Source organism: Penaeus vannamei, chromosome 24, assembly GCF_042767895.1.
Source record: "Penaeus vannamei isolate JL-2024 chromosome 24, ASM4276789v1, whole genome shotgun sequence".
Lineage (NCBI taxonomy): Eukaryota > Metazoa > Arthropoda > Malacostraca > Decapoda > Penaeidae > Penaeus > Penaeus vannamei.
The window spans coordinates 36,171,278-36,188,777 of NC_091572.1; the positions used below are offsets into that span (position 1 = coordinate 36,171,278).

Sequence of the window (17,500 nt, forward strand, 5' to 3'; positions counted from 1 at the left end):
GCAACGGCAACCTTCAATACCCATGACATAACGCTCGTTGCCAAGAACCACGAGAATGCGACCGTGACTTTGTTTTTGAGGTTGGTGTTACTGTATTGTTGTCATGTGCGTTTATTTTGAGAACGTCTTTTTTTGTGATAGATAAATACGCGTTTAGTTTGTGATGATTTTCTTTTGGGCTTTTTTTTTATATAATATAACGAAAATGTGCAGATATTTGTTGATTAACATATATACAAACCGAGTAATGTATGCAAAGATGAAATTAAATAAAGGCAAAGTAAGAAAATTAAGAAAGAAAGGAACAATATATACTTGCGTTTCGAGCCGGACGATACTCCTCATCAGACGACAAAAACGAAAATTAATTAATTTCGGTTTTGTCGTACATTGAGGAGTGTTACCTGTGGCTGTGTTGTGTTACAATGTCATTACAATCTATCCTATACTACGGTCACAACACCACGAACATGAATAACTATTTTTTGTGTGTTGTATTACAATATTACAATTCATCCTACACCACTTTCACAACACCACGAACACGAATAACTATTTTCTGTGTTGTATTACAATGTTCTTACAATTCATCGTACACCACTTTCACAACACCACGAATATGAATAACTATTTTCTGTGTTGTATTACAATGTTATTACAATTCATCCTACACCACTTTCACAACACCACGAACACGAATAAACCTCATGAATACTTAATCCTTTCTAACTGTGGCTCTGTTACACTGCATGTTGTTACAACTTAACCTACACTATGGTCACAACACCACGAACATGGATAACTATTCTCTATATGTTGTATTACAATGTTATTACAATTCATCCTACACCACTTTCACAACACCACGAACATGAATAACTATTCTCTGTGTGTTGTATTACAATGTTATTACAATTCATCCTACACCACTTTCACAACACCACGAACATGAATAACTATTCTCTGTGTGTTGTATTACAATGTTATTACAATTCATCCTACACCACTTTCACAACACCACGAACATGAATAACTATTCTCTGTGTGTTGTATTACAATGTTATTACAATTCATCCTACACCACTTTCACAACACCACGAACATGAATAACTATTCTCTGTGTGTTGTATTACAATGTTATTACAATTCATCCTACACCACTTTCACAACACCACGAACATGAATAACTATTCTCTGTGTGTTGTATTACAATGTTATTACAATTCATCCTACACCACTTTCACAACACCACGAACATGAATAACTATTCTCTGTGTGTTGTATTACAATGTTATTACAATTCATCCTACACCACTTTCACAACACCACGAACATGAATAACTATTCTCTGTGTGTTGTATTACAATGTTATTACAAATCCTACACCACTTTCACAACACCACGAACATGAATAACTATTCTCTGTGTGTTGTATTACAATGTTATTACAATTCATCCTACACCACTTTCACAACACCACGAATATGAATAACTATTCTCTATATGTTGTATTACAATGTTATTACAATTCATCCTACACCACTTTCACAACACCACGAACATGAATAACTATTCTCTGTGTGTTGTATTACAATGTTATTACAATTCATCCTACACCACTTTCACAACACCACGAACATGAATAACTATTCTCTATATGTTGTATTACAATGTTATTACAATTCATCCTACACCACTTTCACAACACCACGAATATGAATAACTATTCTCTGTGTTGTATGACAATGTTATTACAATTCATCCTACACCACTTTCACAACACCACGAACATGAATAACTATTTTCTGTGTTGTATTACAATGTTATTACAAATCCTACACCACTTTCACAACACCACGAACATGAATAACTATTCTCTATATGTTGTATTACAATATTATTACAATCTATCCTACACTACGGTCACAGCACCACGAACATTAATAACTATTTTTTGTGTGTTGTATTACAATATTACAATTCATCCTACACCACTTTCACAACACCACGAACATGAATAACTATTTTCTGTGTTGTATTACAATGTTATTACAATTCATCCTACACATTTTCACAACACCACGAACATGAATAAACCTCATGAATACTTAATCCTTTCTAACTGTGGCTCTGTTACACTGCATGTTGTTACAACTTAACCTACACTATGGCCACAACACCACGAACATGAATAACTATTCTCTATATGTTGTATTACGAAGTTATTACAAATCCTACACATTTTCACAACACCACGAACATGAATTACTATTCTCTGTGTTGTATTACAATGTTCTTACAATTCATCCTACACCACTTTCACAACACCACGAACATGAATAACTATTCTCTGTGTTGTATTACAGTGTTATTACAATTCATCCTACACCACTTTCACAACACCACGAACACGAATAACTATTCTCTTTGTATTACAATGTTATTACAATTCACCCTACACCACTTTCACAACACCACGAACACGAATAACCATTTTTTGTGAGTTGTATTACAATATTACAATTCATCCTACACCACTTTCACAACACCGCGAACACGAATAAACCTCATGAATACTTAATCCTTTCTAATTGTGGCTCTGTTACACTGCATGTTGTTACAATTTATCCTACACTATGGTCACAACACCACGAACATGAATAACTATTTTCTGTGTTGTATTACAATGTTATTACAATTCATCCTACACCACTTTCACAACACCACGAATATGATTAACTATTCTCTGTGTTGTATTACAATGTTATTGCAATTCATCCTACACATTTTCACAACACCACGAACATGAATAACTATTTTTTGTGAGTTGTATTACAATATTACAATTCATCCTACACCACTTTCACAACACCACGAACATGAATAACTATTTTTTGTGAGTTGTATTACAATATTACAATTCATCCTACACCACTTTCACAACACCACGAACACGAATAACCATTCTCTGCATATTCAGTGGCGATCTGGAGGCATGCGTGAACTTCACCTTCACTTACGACCCCAACGACCCGACCATCGAGCCCCTGGACGACTTTACGCTCTGCCCACACGACGGAGGCTCAGAAGGAGAGGCGAGGTCGTGGAGGGAGGACGCCGTCGCTCCGTCTCAGAACCCGTTGCCTCAGAACCTCTCGCTCGAGGTCGTTAGTCGTCGCGTTGGCAAGACGGTCCTCGGGGTGAAGGCCGACCCGGCGGTGGTCGAGTGAGTTCGGAGGTTTGGGTTTTAGAAGGAAGAGGTCGGTGTGGATACATGTATATATTTTAGTATATAAATGTATATATTTAGTTTATCTTCCTCCTCCTCCTCCTCCTCCTTCTTCTTCTTCTTCTTCTTCTTCTTCTTCTTCTTCTTCTTCTTCTTCTTCTTCTTCTTCTTCTTCTTCTTCTTCTCCTCCTCCTCCTCCTCCTCCTCCAGCTCCTCTCTTCCTCCATCTCCTACTACACATACTACTACTACACCTACTGCTAGTACTACTGCTACTACTGCTGCTGCTGCTGCTGCTGCTGCTGCTGCTGCTGCTGCTACTGCTACTACTACTACTACTACTACTACTACTACTATTACTATTACTACTACACCCACTACTACACCTGCCACTACAACTACGACTACTACTACTGCTACTACTGCTGCTGCTACTACTACTATTACTACTACTCCTCTTCCTTTTCCTTCTTCAATTGATGCCATTACTGTTGACCACGAAAATGTCTTTCAACAGTGTGACAGACGCGTTCGTACGAGTGGCTGTGATCCATGACCCCGTCTTAAACGTGATAAGTGACGTGTTCGGTTGGACTTACTCCATCATCTGGGATATCTCTTTCTTGCCTCAAGTGTGGCTGAATTGGAACAGAAAAAGGTAATAGTGCAAAGGTCTTTCATGTATATGTATGTCTATGTATTTATCTAAATCTGTCTATTTTTCTACATACATACATATATGCATTTATATTTGCATATAGATACGTACATACCTATTTGTGTGTGTGTGTGTGTGTGTGTGTGTGATTGTGTGTGTATATGTGTGTGTTTGTGTGTGCGTGCGTGAGTGCGTGCGTGTGTGCTTAATTCAAACAAACTAACGTATACACAAATATATAGCGGAAACAGCCAAAATTAGAAATTAAATTGAATTGTACCGTATCAAGAGTTCCTCATCAGATGAAAAATAATCGAATGGTTATTTGTTCGTCTGATGAGGAACTCTTGACGAGTTAGAAGCTTCTCAATTCAATTTAATTTCTTGTTACGGTTGTTTCCCTTTCATGTATGTATATATATACGTATACATGTATGTATAAATGAATGCAAATGTTTATGTATATATACCAAGTCTACAAGTTACATTATCAAAGCAAAAACATCTAAAATTATATAATATTTTCCATCTCTCGACAGCGTGGTGGGTTTCAGCTTGGACAATGTGACTCTCAACATCCTGGCTTACCTGTGTTACTCGCTCTTCAATGTCGCCTTCTTTGCTGTGCCCTACATACAGGTAATGAGGTGTGTGTGGGGGGGGAGGGTGCTTGTGTGTGGGGGGGGGGTGCTTGTGTGTGGGGGGGGGGAGTGCTTGTGTGTGTGTGTGGGGGGGTGCTTTGTGTGTGTGTGGGGGGGGTGCTTGTGTGTGGGGGGGGGGTGCTTGTGTGTGTGTGTGTGTGTGTGTGCGCGTGTGTGTGTGTGTGGGGGGGGTGTTTGTGTGTGTGCGTGAGTGTGTGAGTGTGCGTGTGTGAGGGGGGGGGGTGCTTGTGTGTGTGTGTGTGTGTGTGTGTGTGTGTGTGTGTGAGTGTGTGTGTGTGTGAGAGAGAGAGAGAGAGAGAGAGAGAGAGAGAGAGAGAGAGAGAGAGAGAGAGAGAGAGAGAGAGAGAGAGAGAGAGAGAGAGAGAGTGGGAAAGAGGGAGAGAGTGAATGATGAGAGGGCGAAGAGGAGAGAAGTGAGCGGGAAGGATATGGAGAAGAGAGGGAGGGAAAAGAGAAAACTGGAGAATAGGGGTAGGGGAGAGAAATGATGGGAGAATGGGAGAAGAAGGAAAATATGGAGAGAGAGAGAGAGAGAGAGAGAGAGAGAGAGAGAGAGAGAGAGAGAGAGAGAGAGAGAGAGACAAAAACAGACAGACAGAGAGAGAGAGAGAGAGAGAGAGAGAGACAGAGAGAGAGACAGAGAGAGAGAGAGAGAGAGAGAGAGAGAGAGAGAGAGAGAGAGAGAGAGAGAGAGAGAGAGAGAGAAAGAAAGAGAGAGAAAGAAAGAGAGAGAGGGGGGGGAGGAGAAAGAGAGAAGAAAATACACTAATCAAACTAATCAACCCCAATCAACCAACAAACAAACAACAACAATATATAAACAAACTTAATAAAAACAAATAAATAAAAAGACTACACAAAACACCTAAACACCCAAAATCAATACCAAAATCCATCAATAGACCAATCTCTTTCGACCAGAACCAATTCCACGCCAGGTACCCGAGGCAAGTCAACCACGTAAGACCCAACGATGTCTTCTTTGCCACTTACGCGCTGTTCATCGAGGTCGTCTTGGGTATCCAGTGCTGCATCTATTATGTGAGTTTTCGGGAAGTTCTTACGGTGGATTGTAGGCTTATTTTCCTTCTTGTTATTGTTTTGATACTTTATTTGGATTGTTGGATGATGATGATGATGATTATGATGATAATAGTAATAATAATGATAATAATAATGATAATGATGATAATAATAAAATTGCTGATAATGATAATAGCAAGAAACGAAGATGAAGAATGAGAAATACAAATAACAACTGCAACAACAACAATAGCAATAATGATAATGATGAAAAAGATACTAATAATACAACAACAATTATAACAACAATTATAACAACAACAACAACAATTTTAGTAATAAACGCCACAGAATATCAAAGCAAGCCCATTTTTCTTTCCACAATAGAGAGAACCCGGCCAGGTGGTCTCGAAGACATGTTGGGTCCTAGTAGCGGGGTCTCTCCTCTCCATAGTTGTGGCCTGTGTTCTCGCTGCAGAAAACATCATATGGTGGCTTGATGTTTTCTACCTCATGTCTTACCTGAAGCTGGGCATCACGCCGTTGAAATACATTCCTCAGGTTGGGAAAATGCGTAATGTTTTTTTTTTTTTCTTGATAGTTCAGTTACCCTTGATTGGTGTCCCGTTTTCTATGTATTTGTTTGGTCGTATTTTATTTATTAACATATTCTTCTCTGTTAAGTATGGTTTTATGTATTATTTCCTTTAAGGGTATTGTTATTATTTTCTTTATTGGGTGTACTGTATTTTAATCATAGGGTACTATTTATATTATTGCTTGTACTGTATCTATCGTTATTTCTGTCTTTTCCTTTCAATTTCTTTTATAATTTCTTTTACCATAAACATCAACTCTTATTTTACTTTCACTATTTTACTTTCATTTTGAAATTCCCTTTGTTAATCAGTCAGAGGAGTTTATGTATCATTTAGTGGTAGTTATTATAATTTCTTCTCAATATTTCTGTTTAATTCAAACTTTTTAATCTTCCACTCAGTGTACCATGTTCTTATCAGACGACAATTGCCTTTGAAAATATCAATGTTTTTATAGTACATTTTATATATGACTGTCCCTTTAATTGGTCTATGATAAACGTATTAAAGATAAAACTACTGTATAGTTATTAATCACTTTGCCTCCGTCTCTGCGCACCAATAAAGAATAAATAAATATAGGCCGATGATACAGCCTCTTTGAACCCGCAGCTGTATGTGAATTACCGCCACAAAAGCACTGCTGGATTTAGTATGGTGGGGCTGCTCATGGACTTCACTGGAGGCGTCCTGTCCCTGGCTCAGATGTTCATGCTGTCAGCGAACAATGGTGAGCTCTAGCGTAGTAAATCAATTGATTGTGCAAACGTAGACGTACGTGCATATGGACACGTTCACTTATACATGCTCACGTACACGCACGCCCGCATACGCACACGAAAACGCACACACACAAACGCACACACGCTGCACACACACACACGCGCGCGCGCACGCACGCACGCACGCACGCACGCACGCACGCACGCACGCACGCACGCACGCACGCACGCACGCACACACACACACACACACACACACACACACACACACACACACACACACACACACACACACACACACACAACAGAGAGAGAGAGAGAGACAGACAGACAGACAGACAGATAGACAGACATAACAGACAGACAAACAGAGACACAGAATAATGATAAATTCTATTCATAAACACACTCCAAATCACGGCTTAAAAAAATCCCTTCCTTCCAGATGATTGGATCTCCGTCTTCAACAACTTCAGCAAGTTCGGCCTCGGAGTCATAACAATTATCTTCGACTTAATGTTCTTCTTCCAACACTATTATTTCCATCTCCGTAAACCTTCTCTACTTCTTTGAAAATGTTGTAACAAATAGTTGTTTCAGTTGAAGTTTGTTCGTTTTTTTCACTTAATGTTGTTACATCTACAATACCAGTCAACTAGAGCGATAAATCTTACCGGTTAGATTTATTTTGGCGGCCCAAAGATGGTCAAATATGCTTGCCGGTGCCTGATCACATATTGTTGTGTGTGTGTGTGTGCGTGCGTGTGTGTGTGCGTGTGTGCGTGTGTGTGTGTGTGTGTGTGTGTGTGTGTGTGTGTGTGTGTGTGTGTGTGTGTGTGTGTGTGAGAGAGAGAGAGAGAGAGAGAGAGAGAGAGAGAGAGAGAGAGAGAGAGAGAGAGAGAGAGAGAGAGAGAGAGAGAGAGAGAGAGAGAGCACGTCCTCTCCCCATATATTTTTAGACTGCAAATTCTAGACTTATCCTATCATTACGGTCATGCCTGTATTACCCGTGCCAAAAAAAAAAAAAAATAGTTTAAAGGCAACCAGCTTGCGAGACTGACCATGACTCGATTCAATATTGCATTGTCATTTATTTCAGTCATTACCGTTTATCCTATCAGCATTTACCATTTACGCTGAACATTTTCCATCATCATTTTACATCATTACCATTGTTACTAACTGACAGTACGTGTATCTACTAGTTTTAGATATGTTAGAATTGTTTGGAGTAGTTTGTTTTTTATAGTGTATTTTATATATGGTACTGTCTCTTTAATTTGTATATGATAAACGTATTAAAGATAAAACCATTCTACAGTTATTTATCACTTTGCCTCCTTTGTCTGTGTGCACCAATAAAGAATGAATAAATCACATATTTCCATGGCAACTCACATCAACAATAAAACAAAAAAATAATTGCTCATGAGCTCCGCCTTTAAAGATCTGGAAGAGCTCGTTAAGAACTTTAATCAATAGCAATTATTTGTCGGGGAAACATTTTTTTTTTCTACACCTACATTACTACATTTTTAAGGTCTTCAAGAATAATAGCTAACAGATCACAATGCCCAAAAGACGAAAGATTTTACAATTATGATATATTTATAGATCAACTATTAACTAGCCTAAACAGTCAAAGAGTTGCCAGTTATTAAATAAAATATATTTTTTCTCGTGACACGAAGCGGCTGGTGTTTACATCTGTGAATCGTTCGCTTGTTTGGCTTTGGCTTCAAATCGAATAAACGTGGCTAATTTCTTCGGACATTTATTAAGATTCTTTAACACAGATAAAGATGCCGCTTTAAATTCATTCGCACATTGTTAAAATCAGATAATGGGTTCTAATAATCGTAAGATAACAAAGCGAAGATACACTGAAGACATGCCTCGGAGACTCGGGTCAAGCAAACTTCCTTGTGGCGTGAGGGTGCGAGTGCCAAGCGAGGTGCCAAGGGTTAGGACCTCACTGGGCATCCTTGTGACACAGTAGTGACGTGTCCGTGCCCTAGAAACGCTCAGACTGATACACTGGGGCCATGGCTCACGTGAGACTAAAATTGTGTAAGTAGAAATTCGTATTTTTTGGTTATTTTAGGATCTTGATTCAACCGCTGCGCTACGCACCTGGTTGTATGTCGCGAAAGAAACGTTTATTTAAATTAGATTAAATCTTTTGGTGAGAATAGAAGTTCCAGACAAGGTGTTGCTTCGTCTTCTTGGCAATAAGGTATTTTTTTCGAGTAAGTGGTTATTATCATTATCTCGTCTTTATACAGGACTAACCACAGTAATTTTCTAAACTTCTCTTTGGGTAATATAGGGAAATAAGGAAATACCTAGAGAGTAGATATTCATGGCAAAAAATAAGCCATGTAAGTTCTTAATGTCTTCATTCTTGGTATTAAGTCATTCTGTGGCCTCGTACTCTGCACTTGTATAAAGGTTAACAAGAAACTGGAGAGTTGGAGTTTACCTTCCCAACAATTTATCATCAAAGAAAGAGCGATCGGAAATACCATTGTGTTCTGAAACTTTGTTATACTGCGTTTGTACTAAGAGATAGTATATTCTATGGTATTTTTTAATTGAAGGCAAGAAAAATATCATTGCACCACAGAGATCATCATTGTGCAGTACACATATTACAAAAATGGAAATATTATATTTTGTACTATGGGTAATGTGTTTGCTGAATACGCCATACTTTTGTAGCTGTTTTGTGCAGCTGTTATCTAAAATGAACTTGTACATGGAATTGAAAGTACTGAAAAAGATGTATCATGTACTATGATTCTTCTGAAGAAATAAACAAATTTAGATATGTGCTCTTGGAATCTGTACCTGTTGTATGGCTGCCTTCAAGAAATCACAAGGTCAGTAACCCTTTTAGTATATTCTTATTAGCAGCTTATTTTATTCTTATTACCTTATATAAATGCATTACAAATATTCCCATACCATTAATCTTACAAACTGCTTAGTTTTACCATGTAGGAAGTAAAGGTATTATTCATCTACGTAAGACAATATTTTATTGAAACATGAAAGTAACATTTCATGCATCATGTTTTTGTTTCTAAAGGATCCTCACGTGTGAATACCCATGCTATATGGATGTCAGAATGCCAGTATGAGACTCATTTATAATGACAGAAGCTATATACAGTTGTTAGAGAATTTCCATATTTACCTTCATTGATTAACCACATGCACATTTGTGAATATCTTTGACATATGTATACAATTTTCATTATATCATTTGATTTGAGTTGGCAAGTATCTTTCCTCACACTGTAAGAATAACTCTTTGACAGGTGTGGTATTACTTGGCATTTGCTGGTCATTACTACTGGTGTATGTAATGTCCTCCTTGAAATGGCAACCAGGAGATCTTAATTCTGCTCAGCACATACCACAAGCTGGTGAAAAGGCAAATATTCCCATGGCAAGAGCTGCAAAGAGTCAAGTATGTATATTTTTCTTTATCTTGAAAGAATATTATGTGTGTTTGATATGATATCCCTATATGGAAGTAAAGTATGTCATATCAAAATGTGAAAATGGGAGACTGAGAATATTGATAATGTACAGTAAATGAATGATATAGGTTATGGCTCTGATAATACAGTATTGTTTTGTTAGGAAAGGCTCTCAGCACTGATAAAGCTTTGAAGTGTTCTTTTTAAATTCTGGAATAAAAAGAATATCAACTAAAGAGTTTCTTATTTTGCAGATGTTGATCAAGGAGATATTAGATGCAATAAAATTAAGTAATAATAAGACAAAAAGCATTAATACAACAACACTGAAAGACCTAGTTGTACCCGCTAAAAGGAATGAAACAAAAAAATCAGGTACGTTTTGTTGTTTTCATTATTTGAAATATTTTCCCCATTGTGTCAAACATTTTAGATTAGTTTATATTTCTTTTTTCTTCTTTCTCCTCTTTTTTTCTCTTTTTCATTTTTAATTCCATTTAGTTCTTCATTGTTGGTCCATTATTAATAAAAGGATATGTATATGCATATAGACAGATAGATAGATATAGATATAGATATAGATATAGATATAGATACGATGAGAAGAAACAACAACAGAGGAAGACTAATAATTAGTGATGATAAATCCATTGCATGATATTTTTTATGGGATGTCATGTGTTGAGGGAATAAAAATAGTAAATTGAGTTATATTAGTAGAATTACCTGTCTGAAGAAAATACAGTAGGTATATGTTAAAAGGGTATTGAGTAAATAGTTAGAGAGTAAAAGTTATAGTTGTATAGATTGTGCTGAATTTGAATTGTATTGACTAATAATTAGAGGCTGATTACTTGTATTAACTTTTTGCAAATTTACAGTTAATCTTTACACTTAGCTTTTTGACAACATATTTGTATTTGTGTGTTTTTAGATTTATTGTTATTTAAAATTTTGGAAGATGATGAAAATGATGATTTTATATTACACAGAAGATAGTTCTAACCCTTAGACACACTTAAAATTTAAGTGTAACTTTTCAATTACATTTGATCCATTCTTGAAATGTTGATGCATTTTGACTGTTTTTAGTTATTTTGATTGTACATGGATGGCTCAAGAAGAGCTTAGTCACCAAGGAGTCCATTACAAAACATACCAGATTCAATCAGTTTACCCTGTTCCTTCTTTCTTTTTTTTTTCTTTTTTTTTCCCGGAATAAATGGTTTTATTTGTATTATTATGTGTTCTTAAAACCTTTTAAATTTAGGTAATGTCAGTAACGATGATAGTAATGTTAATTTTTCATTTTGATAATGTTAACTACTTTTTCTTTCAGAATCTGCAATTAATGTGGTGATCTCAGGGGACGAAGAGACCTTACTGGGTGTGATGGCAGTGATTAACAGCGTAGTTGCGAATACAAAATCTCCCGTCCACTTTTACATCACTCTGCCAAAAATTGTCATTCCGGACTTCAGGTATGTTTATTTTCATCTGTGAAGGGATCGTTTAAGAGTAACAGGGTACTCGTATATTTCTCATTATATTCAGATAATATGGTTTGAGGATAGGCTGATATTTAATAGGGAAGTGAATTACACAATGTTAATACCTTTGCTGTGTGAGTTCAGACTATATGGTGCATTACTGTTGAAATTAATATATTCTCTTGAGACTATAAGCAAAACATACACTTAGATCTATCTATATCTTTAGATATGCAAAAAGTTCAGAGTTTATCCTTCATATTGTAAACATAACAAAATTACTGAATGAAGCCCTTCCATTATTCTGTTCCTTTTTATTGTGTTCCATTACTGTTATATTATATTATTTTTGTAGCTGTTATTTTTTATCTTATTCATTATTATCATCATTCATCATTTTTATTTTTTATTTTTGATTACTATTAGTAATACCTTTACTACTACTTGTTAATTTTGCTTTAGGAAATGGATAATGAAAACAAAACTCCACAAAATAAAGTACACCATCCGGCCGCATTCACCAGAAATGCCGAAGGGAAAGCCTCACTTCGCCAAGATCTATCTCTTCTCAATTTTTCCCGAACTGGAGGGCAAATTTGTGTACCTGGATTCTGATGTAATTGTACAAGGTGAGTGTGTGTTCTTGGGTGAATTACTCTCATAATATTGTACTATGATTTGAATTTTATTGTAATCGGTGGTGTATATTTATGTCTGTCCTTCTATCTGTCTATCTATGTATCTATTTACCTCCCTGTGTATCTATCTTTGTATTTATCTATATCTATATAGCCTATCATTATATGTATCTTTCTCTATCTCTCTCTGTATTTTTATATCAATCTTTCAGTCCTTTTGTATATCTTTACCTCTATCTTTATATCTATCTCTAAAGCTGTCTGATAATTTCTAACTCTATCTGTCTACCTATTTATCACTATCTCTCTATTTCTCCATCTATTTATCTATATATCTATGTATCTATCATCTTTATGTATCTCACATTCTCTCTCTCTCTCTCTCTCTCTCTCTCTCTCTCTCTCTCTCTCTCTCTCTCTCTCTCTCTCTCTCTCTCTCTCTCTCTCTCTCTCTCTCTCTCTCTCTCTCTCTCTCTCCCTCTCCCTCTCCTCTCCCTCTCCTCTCTCCCTCTCCCTCTCCCTCTCCCTCTCCCTCTCCCTCTCCCTCTCCCTCTCCCTCTCCCTCTCTCTCTCTCTCTCTCTCTCTCTCTCTCTCTCTCTCTCTCTCTCTCTCTCTCTCTCTCTCTCTCTCTCTCTCTCTCTCTCTCTCTCTCTCTATCTCCCCCTCTCCCTCTCCCTCTCCCTCTCCCTCTCCCTTTCCCTCTCCCTCTCCCTCTCCCTCTCCCTTTCCCTCTCCCTCTCCCAGTATATGATGTGAAATGAGAACGCATCTACCAGTACCTGATTTTATTAGGTATTACTAAGGAAGGGTGTATGAATTCCATTGATTTTGCTTTTCTTTGTAGTCAGTTCATCATTGCCAAAATGATGATAAATGTATCTCAGAGTATCATGTCCAAATGATTTTAAAAACCTCTCACTCTCTCTCTCCTCTGAAGGTAACATTAAGGAGCTGAATAACGTTCCACTGGATGAGAATCACCTTGGTGCCTTCTCTGAGGATTGCACTTCCATGTCCAAGCGCTTCAACATGGCAAAACCCCGCTACTCAACGCACATAAACCTCCAACATCCGAAACTTAAAGGAAACAAAATTAAACCTATGGCATGTACATTCAACACCAATGTGTTTGTAGCCAATATGACCAAATGGAAGGCAGAAAATGTTACCATGCAGTTGTTAGATTGGGTGATGAGTAGTAGTAGAAGGTTAGTATGCTATAGATAGTGGAACATATGTGCTGTATTTGATAATTACAGCAAGAGTTGAGTTGTGTAATATTCAGTGATTTGATGATATATATATTTTGCTTGTTTGGGCAATCTCCTAGATGATATTATTTAAACCTTAATATTATTAAATCTCAACTGATTTGTGAACTTATGTACAAATGTTCAAACATGTATTTTATTTTGATACTGGACTAAAAATAGCACATTTCTGTTACAGACAACCTATCTATGGACAGGAACCTGAAACGGATGAAGCAGAAGCAGCAATGTTGATTGTTCTTTATCACAAGACGGTTCAGTTACCACACCTTTGGCATGTTGGTGACTTGGGTAAGACAGAATGATGACGTTGTTTGAATAATGCTCTTCAGAAATAGGTATTACCTTTGATTGTTTAATAAAGTATTATTTTGAATATTATTTCATAATACAAAATTTATATTGCAGGAGTTACAGCAGGAGCTAGTTACTCCAGGGACTTTATTGCCACAGCTAAATTGCTACACTGGAATGGCCACTTCAAGCCTTGGGCTCGAAGAGCTGCATTTATCGAGATGTGGATGAAATACTACATACCTGACCCAGACAAGAAATATAAGCCAATTCGGAAGTACTTGTAAAAATTTTAGTGCATTGTGGTTGATCTGATTTTAAGAAGAATCAGATATTATAAATCCATACAGGTTAGAAGGAAGCTGATATCTGACATGAAAGTTATATTCTGATTACAATATCCTTATATTTTTTAGAATATATGGAGTGATATATATATATATATATATATATATATATATATATATATATATATATATATATATATATATATATATATATATATATATATATATATATATATATATATATATATATATATATATATATATATATATATATATATATATATATATATATATATATATATAAATCTGGTGCAATATGTGAAAGGCAGCTTAGTTCGCAAGCTTGGAATGGGTTGTATTTATTAGCACACGTTTTAGTGGCCAGACTTAACCAGCTTGTGGGACACACTGAGTGAAATGTAGGTTGCAAAACTGATTAAATAGATTTCTTTGGTTTTGAGGTTACAAGATAATGGAAATGCTTGATCTCTTAGAATATTTTCCTCTCTTATTTTCTATAATTGGCATTACTTCTTTCATTTACTCATGTTAACTGTGATCTCCTCCATGTAGATTGGGATAAATTTACTGAAGGATATTCGCTTATTTTACAATGTAGCGTGACCTCCAGAAAGTTGATATAGTGGGCTTCGTGTTTTAGGATATTAATCATTATTTTTTTTGCGAGGGATTCAAAAATTACCTGGCCCTTATAAGCTTGAAATAGCAGGTATGTGTCAAGTGCCAATAGCATTGTTAGTGAGAAGGTACTTGGAGAATTTTTCATTCCATAAGGTCTTGAATTAATGTTCATTCATGAAAACAAATTTATCATATGAAAATAGGGCTAGTTACCAAGTTCAAAAAATATAGTTCATACTCTGGTTCAACTGAAGAAAAGAAATCATAGTGAAGGTCCTTATTTAAAATGTTTTTAGTTAAATTCCATGTTATTCTCTCTATTATTAAGGTTCAAAACATCAGATCAAAAGCATCATTCCTTCGAGAGATAACAGTGAATATGTCATATACACCCTTCTTGTGCAGTTTTGCAACAGATCAATTCCAGAATACCATTTAAAGATTATATATATAGGCCTAAGTGATTATTGCATTCTTTTATTGTTAGATGTAACCAAATCGTTATATGAAACATTAAAAGGATTCATTCCATTTTTTGTATGGAATTTGTAATATTACAACATTAAGATGGTAAGGAATATTGTTAATTTATTAATGAACAGTATTTATTTCTTTGTTATCAGTGATATTGTAAAATTAACAATGGAAGTTTTACACTTTTTGTAAGGAAAATGCAGTAATGACCAAAAATATAATGAAATGTTAGAAACATGTCTAATATGCTTGCTTCTTAGGATATCCGTATCCTTGATTATGGTAAACATTCCGATTTTTAGACGGAATATAAGTTAGTTGTCACAGATCTCTAACGAGCTTGATTAATTTGTTTCTTCTAAAAGCATACTTGGATTGCCAAAATTATATTGTGAAATATGGTGCTCAGAACCCACGTTGTATTAAATGCATATGTATATTTTTTGTTAAGATATTTGAATGTGATTATACATTAAGGCACAATTTTTCAATTGGTGTATCCAGTTGAAAGACTTACCAATAACGTTATAATCTATGATTTTTTCAGTTGTCTAGTCAATTCTAGATCTTGTTTAAAAATGAAACCTGAGAGTCTTAAAGGAAACTACATAAATATCTGTAAATATATTATACTTTGATTTTCTTAAACATTAACCATATATAAATATCATTGTTAAATAAAGGAATATATGAAGTAAAATGATAACTACTCTATAGATTCATTTCAATTTAAGCATTTATCATGACTTGAAAACTGAAACAATTTCAAATTCTGTTTCAAAATTGAATATTATTTCCAGAGATTCAGATAGATTCATACTTTCAGCATCTTTTTTGAGTTCATACAATGTAAAGTTCGATTAAAATGACAAGAGAGGCATATTTAACTTTAAAAAATGGCATCAAGACTAGTGCATATTTAGAGATAAGATTTTGTATGACAAAAAAAGGTGAAGTGTTTGTGCAAGTCTATGGAAGATTTTTCTTGATTCTTCTATTTGTGATGGGTGCTAAAGGAAGCTTATTGGATATTTTTTATTTTTTCCAATGTGTTTTTATACTTTAATGTTTTTTTGTGGTATGTATGTTTTTTTCTTTTCTTTTCTTTTTGAAGGATGTCTGTTATCTGTAGAATTGTTTCTTTTTTATCTTCCTCTTTTTATGAATTTTTTCACATAAACTTGCATATGCTTAATAAAGTTATTTTGCATTTTTTTACATTGTTTTACTTAAAAAAACACTCCCACGTTGTAAACCGTGTTCTTATTTTCCTTGTTGTCTTAGTAGGACCTTTGCTAATCCAGATTTTTTCTTGTCTGGGAAGTACTTATCTGAAGAGTTCTTCCATTGTCTAGGTGTAAGTTCTTTTATTAAAATTTGATGAGTAACAGACTAATAGTAATTCACACAATCATTTAATGCCTCATTATGGCTACCAATGAACCATTGTTCATGTTAATTGTTGTGCCACATGAGCAATTGTCCCATAATTCTATTTTGTTTCTTAATCTACACAATTTTTGACTGTCAGAAAATGTATTACATTACCTACCCCAGTTATTAAATTTTTTTGGCATTCGTGATATAGCTGAATTTTCATCAGGACCTCGTATTAGAATCTGATAAGCTTCACAAACCCTAACCTTTCTCTACCAGAGAGAAGTAACTCTCCACCACCTGAGACAATAATACTATTTAACTATAAAATCATCAGAGTATATTTTAATCTCCTGATATTGTTTTGACTTTATTCATTATGGATTCAAGCAACCCTTTGTCGTCAGTGTAAGAACTAGCAACACCTTGTCTGGAGTGTACCTTGGTTTCATATTTGGGCTGTAGGCCTATAGTTCAACAAAAATCCATTTCTGATTTTTTACTAATTTTTTTATGTCTATCTACTTTGTATTCTTTAGGACCTTTTGCTTATATTTCTCTACTTATTGCTATATATCTGCTGAAATATGAAATATTTAATGTATCAGCAGTTCTCTGCCTTGAGTAAACACTGGGCAATGTGAG

At 35.4% G+C, this 17,500-nt stretch overlaps 3 protein-coding genes across 5 annotated transcripts in view; 2 read left to right on the forward strand and 1 right to left on the reverse strand.

Annotated features, from left to right (window-relative positions):
* LOC113817109 (cystinosin) overlaps positions 1–8,211 on the forward strand; it is a 14,458-nt gene extending 6,247 nt beyond the window's left edge. Inside the window, exons 2-9 of one of the 2 annotated variants that reach the window (XM_070138747.1) lie at positions 1–80; positions 2,981–3,226; positions 3,747–3,887; positions 4,427–4,526; positions 5,471–5,590; positions 5,960–6,133; positions 6,784–6,901; positions 7,339–8,211. The exon at positions 1–80 is cut by the window's left edge and continues 110 nt beyond it. In XM_070138747.1, coding sequence (XP_069994848.1) covers positions 1–80; positions 2,981–3,226; positions 3,747–3,887; positions 4,427–4,526; positions 5,471–5,590; positions 5,960–6,133; positions 6,784–6,901; positions 7,339–7,466 — 1,107 coding nt within the window. In that variant the 3' untranslated portion in view covers positions 7,467–8,211. The remainder of the gene's footprint in view (positions 81–2,980; positions 3,227–3,746; positions 3,888–4,426; positions 4,527–5,470; positions 5,591–5,959; positions 6,134–6,783; positions 6,902–7,338) is intronic. The other variant, XM_070138748.1, reaches the window with a different exon arrangement.
* A 590-nt stretch (positions 8,212–8,801) lies between these two features.
* LOC113817098 (glycosyltransferase 8 domain-containing protein 1) lies at positions 8,802–16,693 on the forward strand. Its single transcript, XM_027369100.2, has 8 exons — positions 8,802–8,963; positions 10,217–10,368; positions 10,636–10,756; positions 11,721–11,862; positions 12,334–12,500; positions 13,448–13,718; positions 13,960–14,072; positions 14,190–16,693. Exons 1-8 carry the CDS (start codon positions 8,939–8,941, stop codon positions 14,360–14,362), a joined length of 1,164 nt encoding a protein of 387 aa, XP_027224901.2. The 5' UTR covers positions 8,802–8,938; the 3' UTR covers positions 14,363–16,693.
* Positions 16,694–16,904: 211 nt separating this feature from the next.
* The window catches only part of LOC113817096 (retinol dehydrogenase 13), an 8,222-nt gene continuing 7,626 nt past the window's right edge, over positions 16,905–17,500 (reverse strand). For both annotated transcript variants that reach the window (XM_027369098.2, XM_070138749.1), the window contains exon 8: positions 16,905–17,500. This exon is cut by the window's right edge and continues 459 nt beyond it. The gene's annotated coding sequence lies outside the window, so the exon portion shown is untranslated.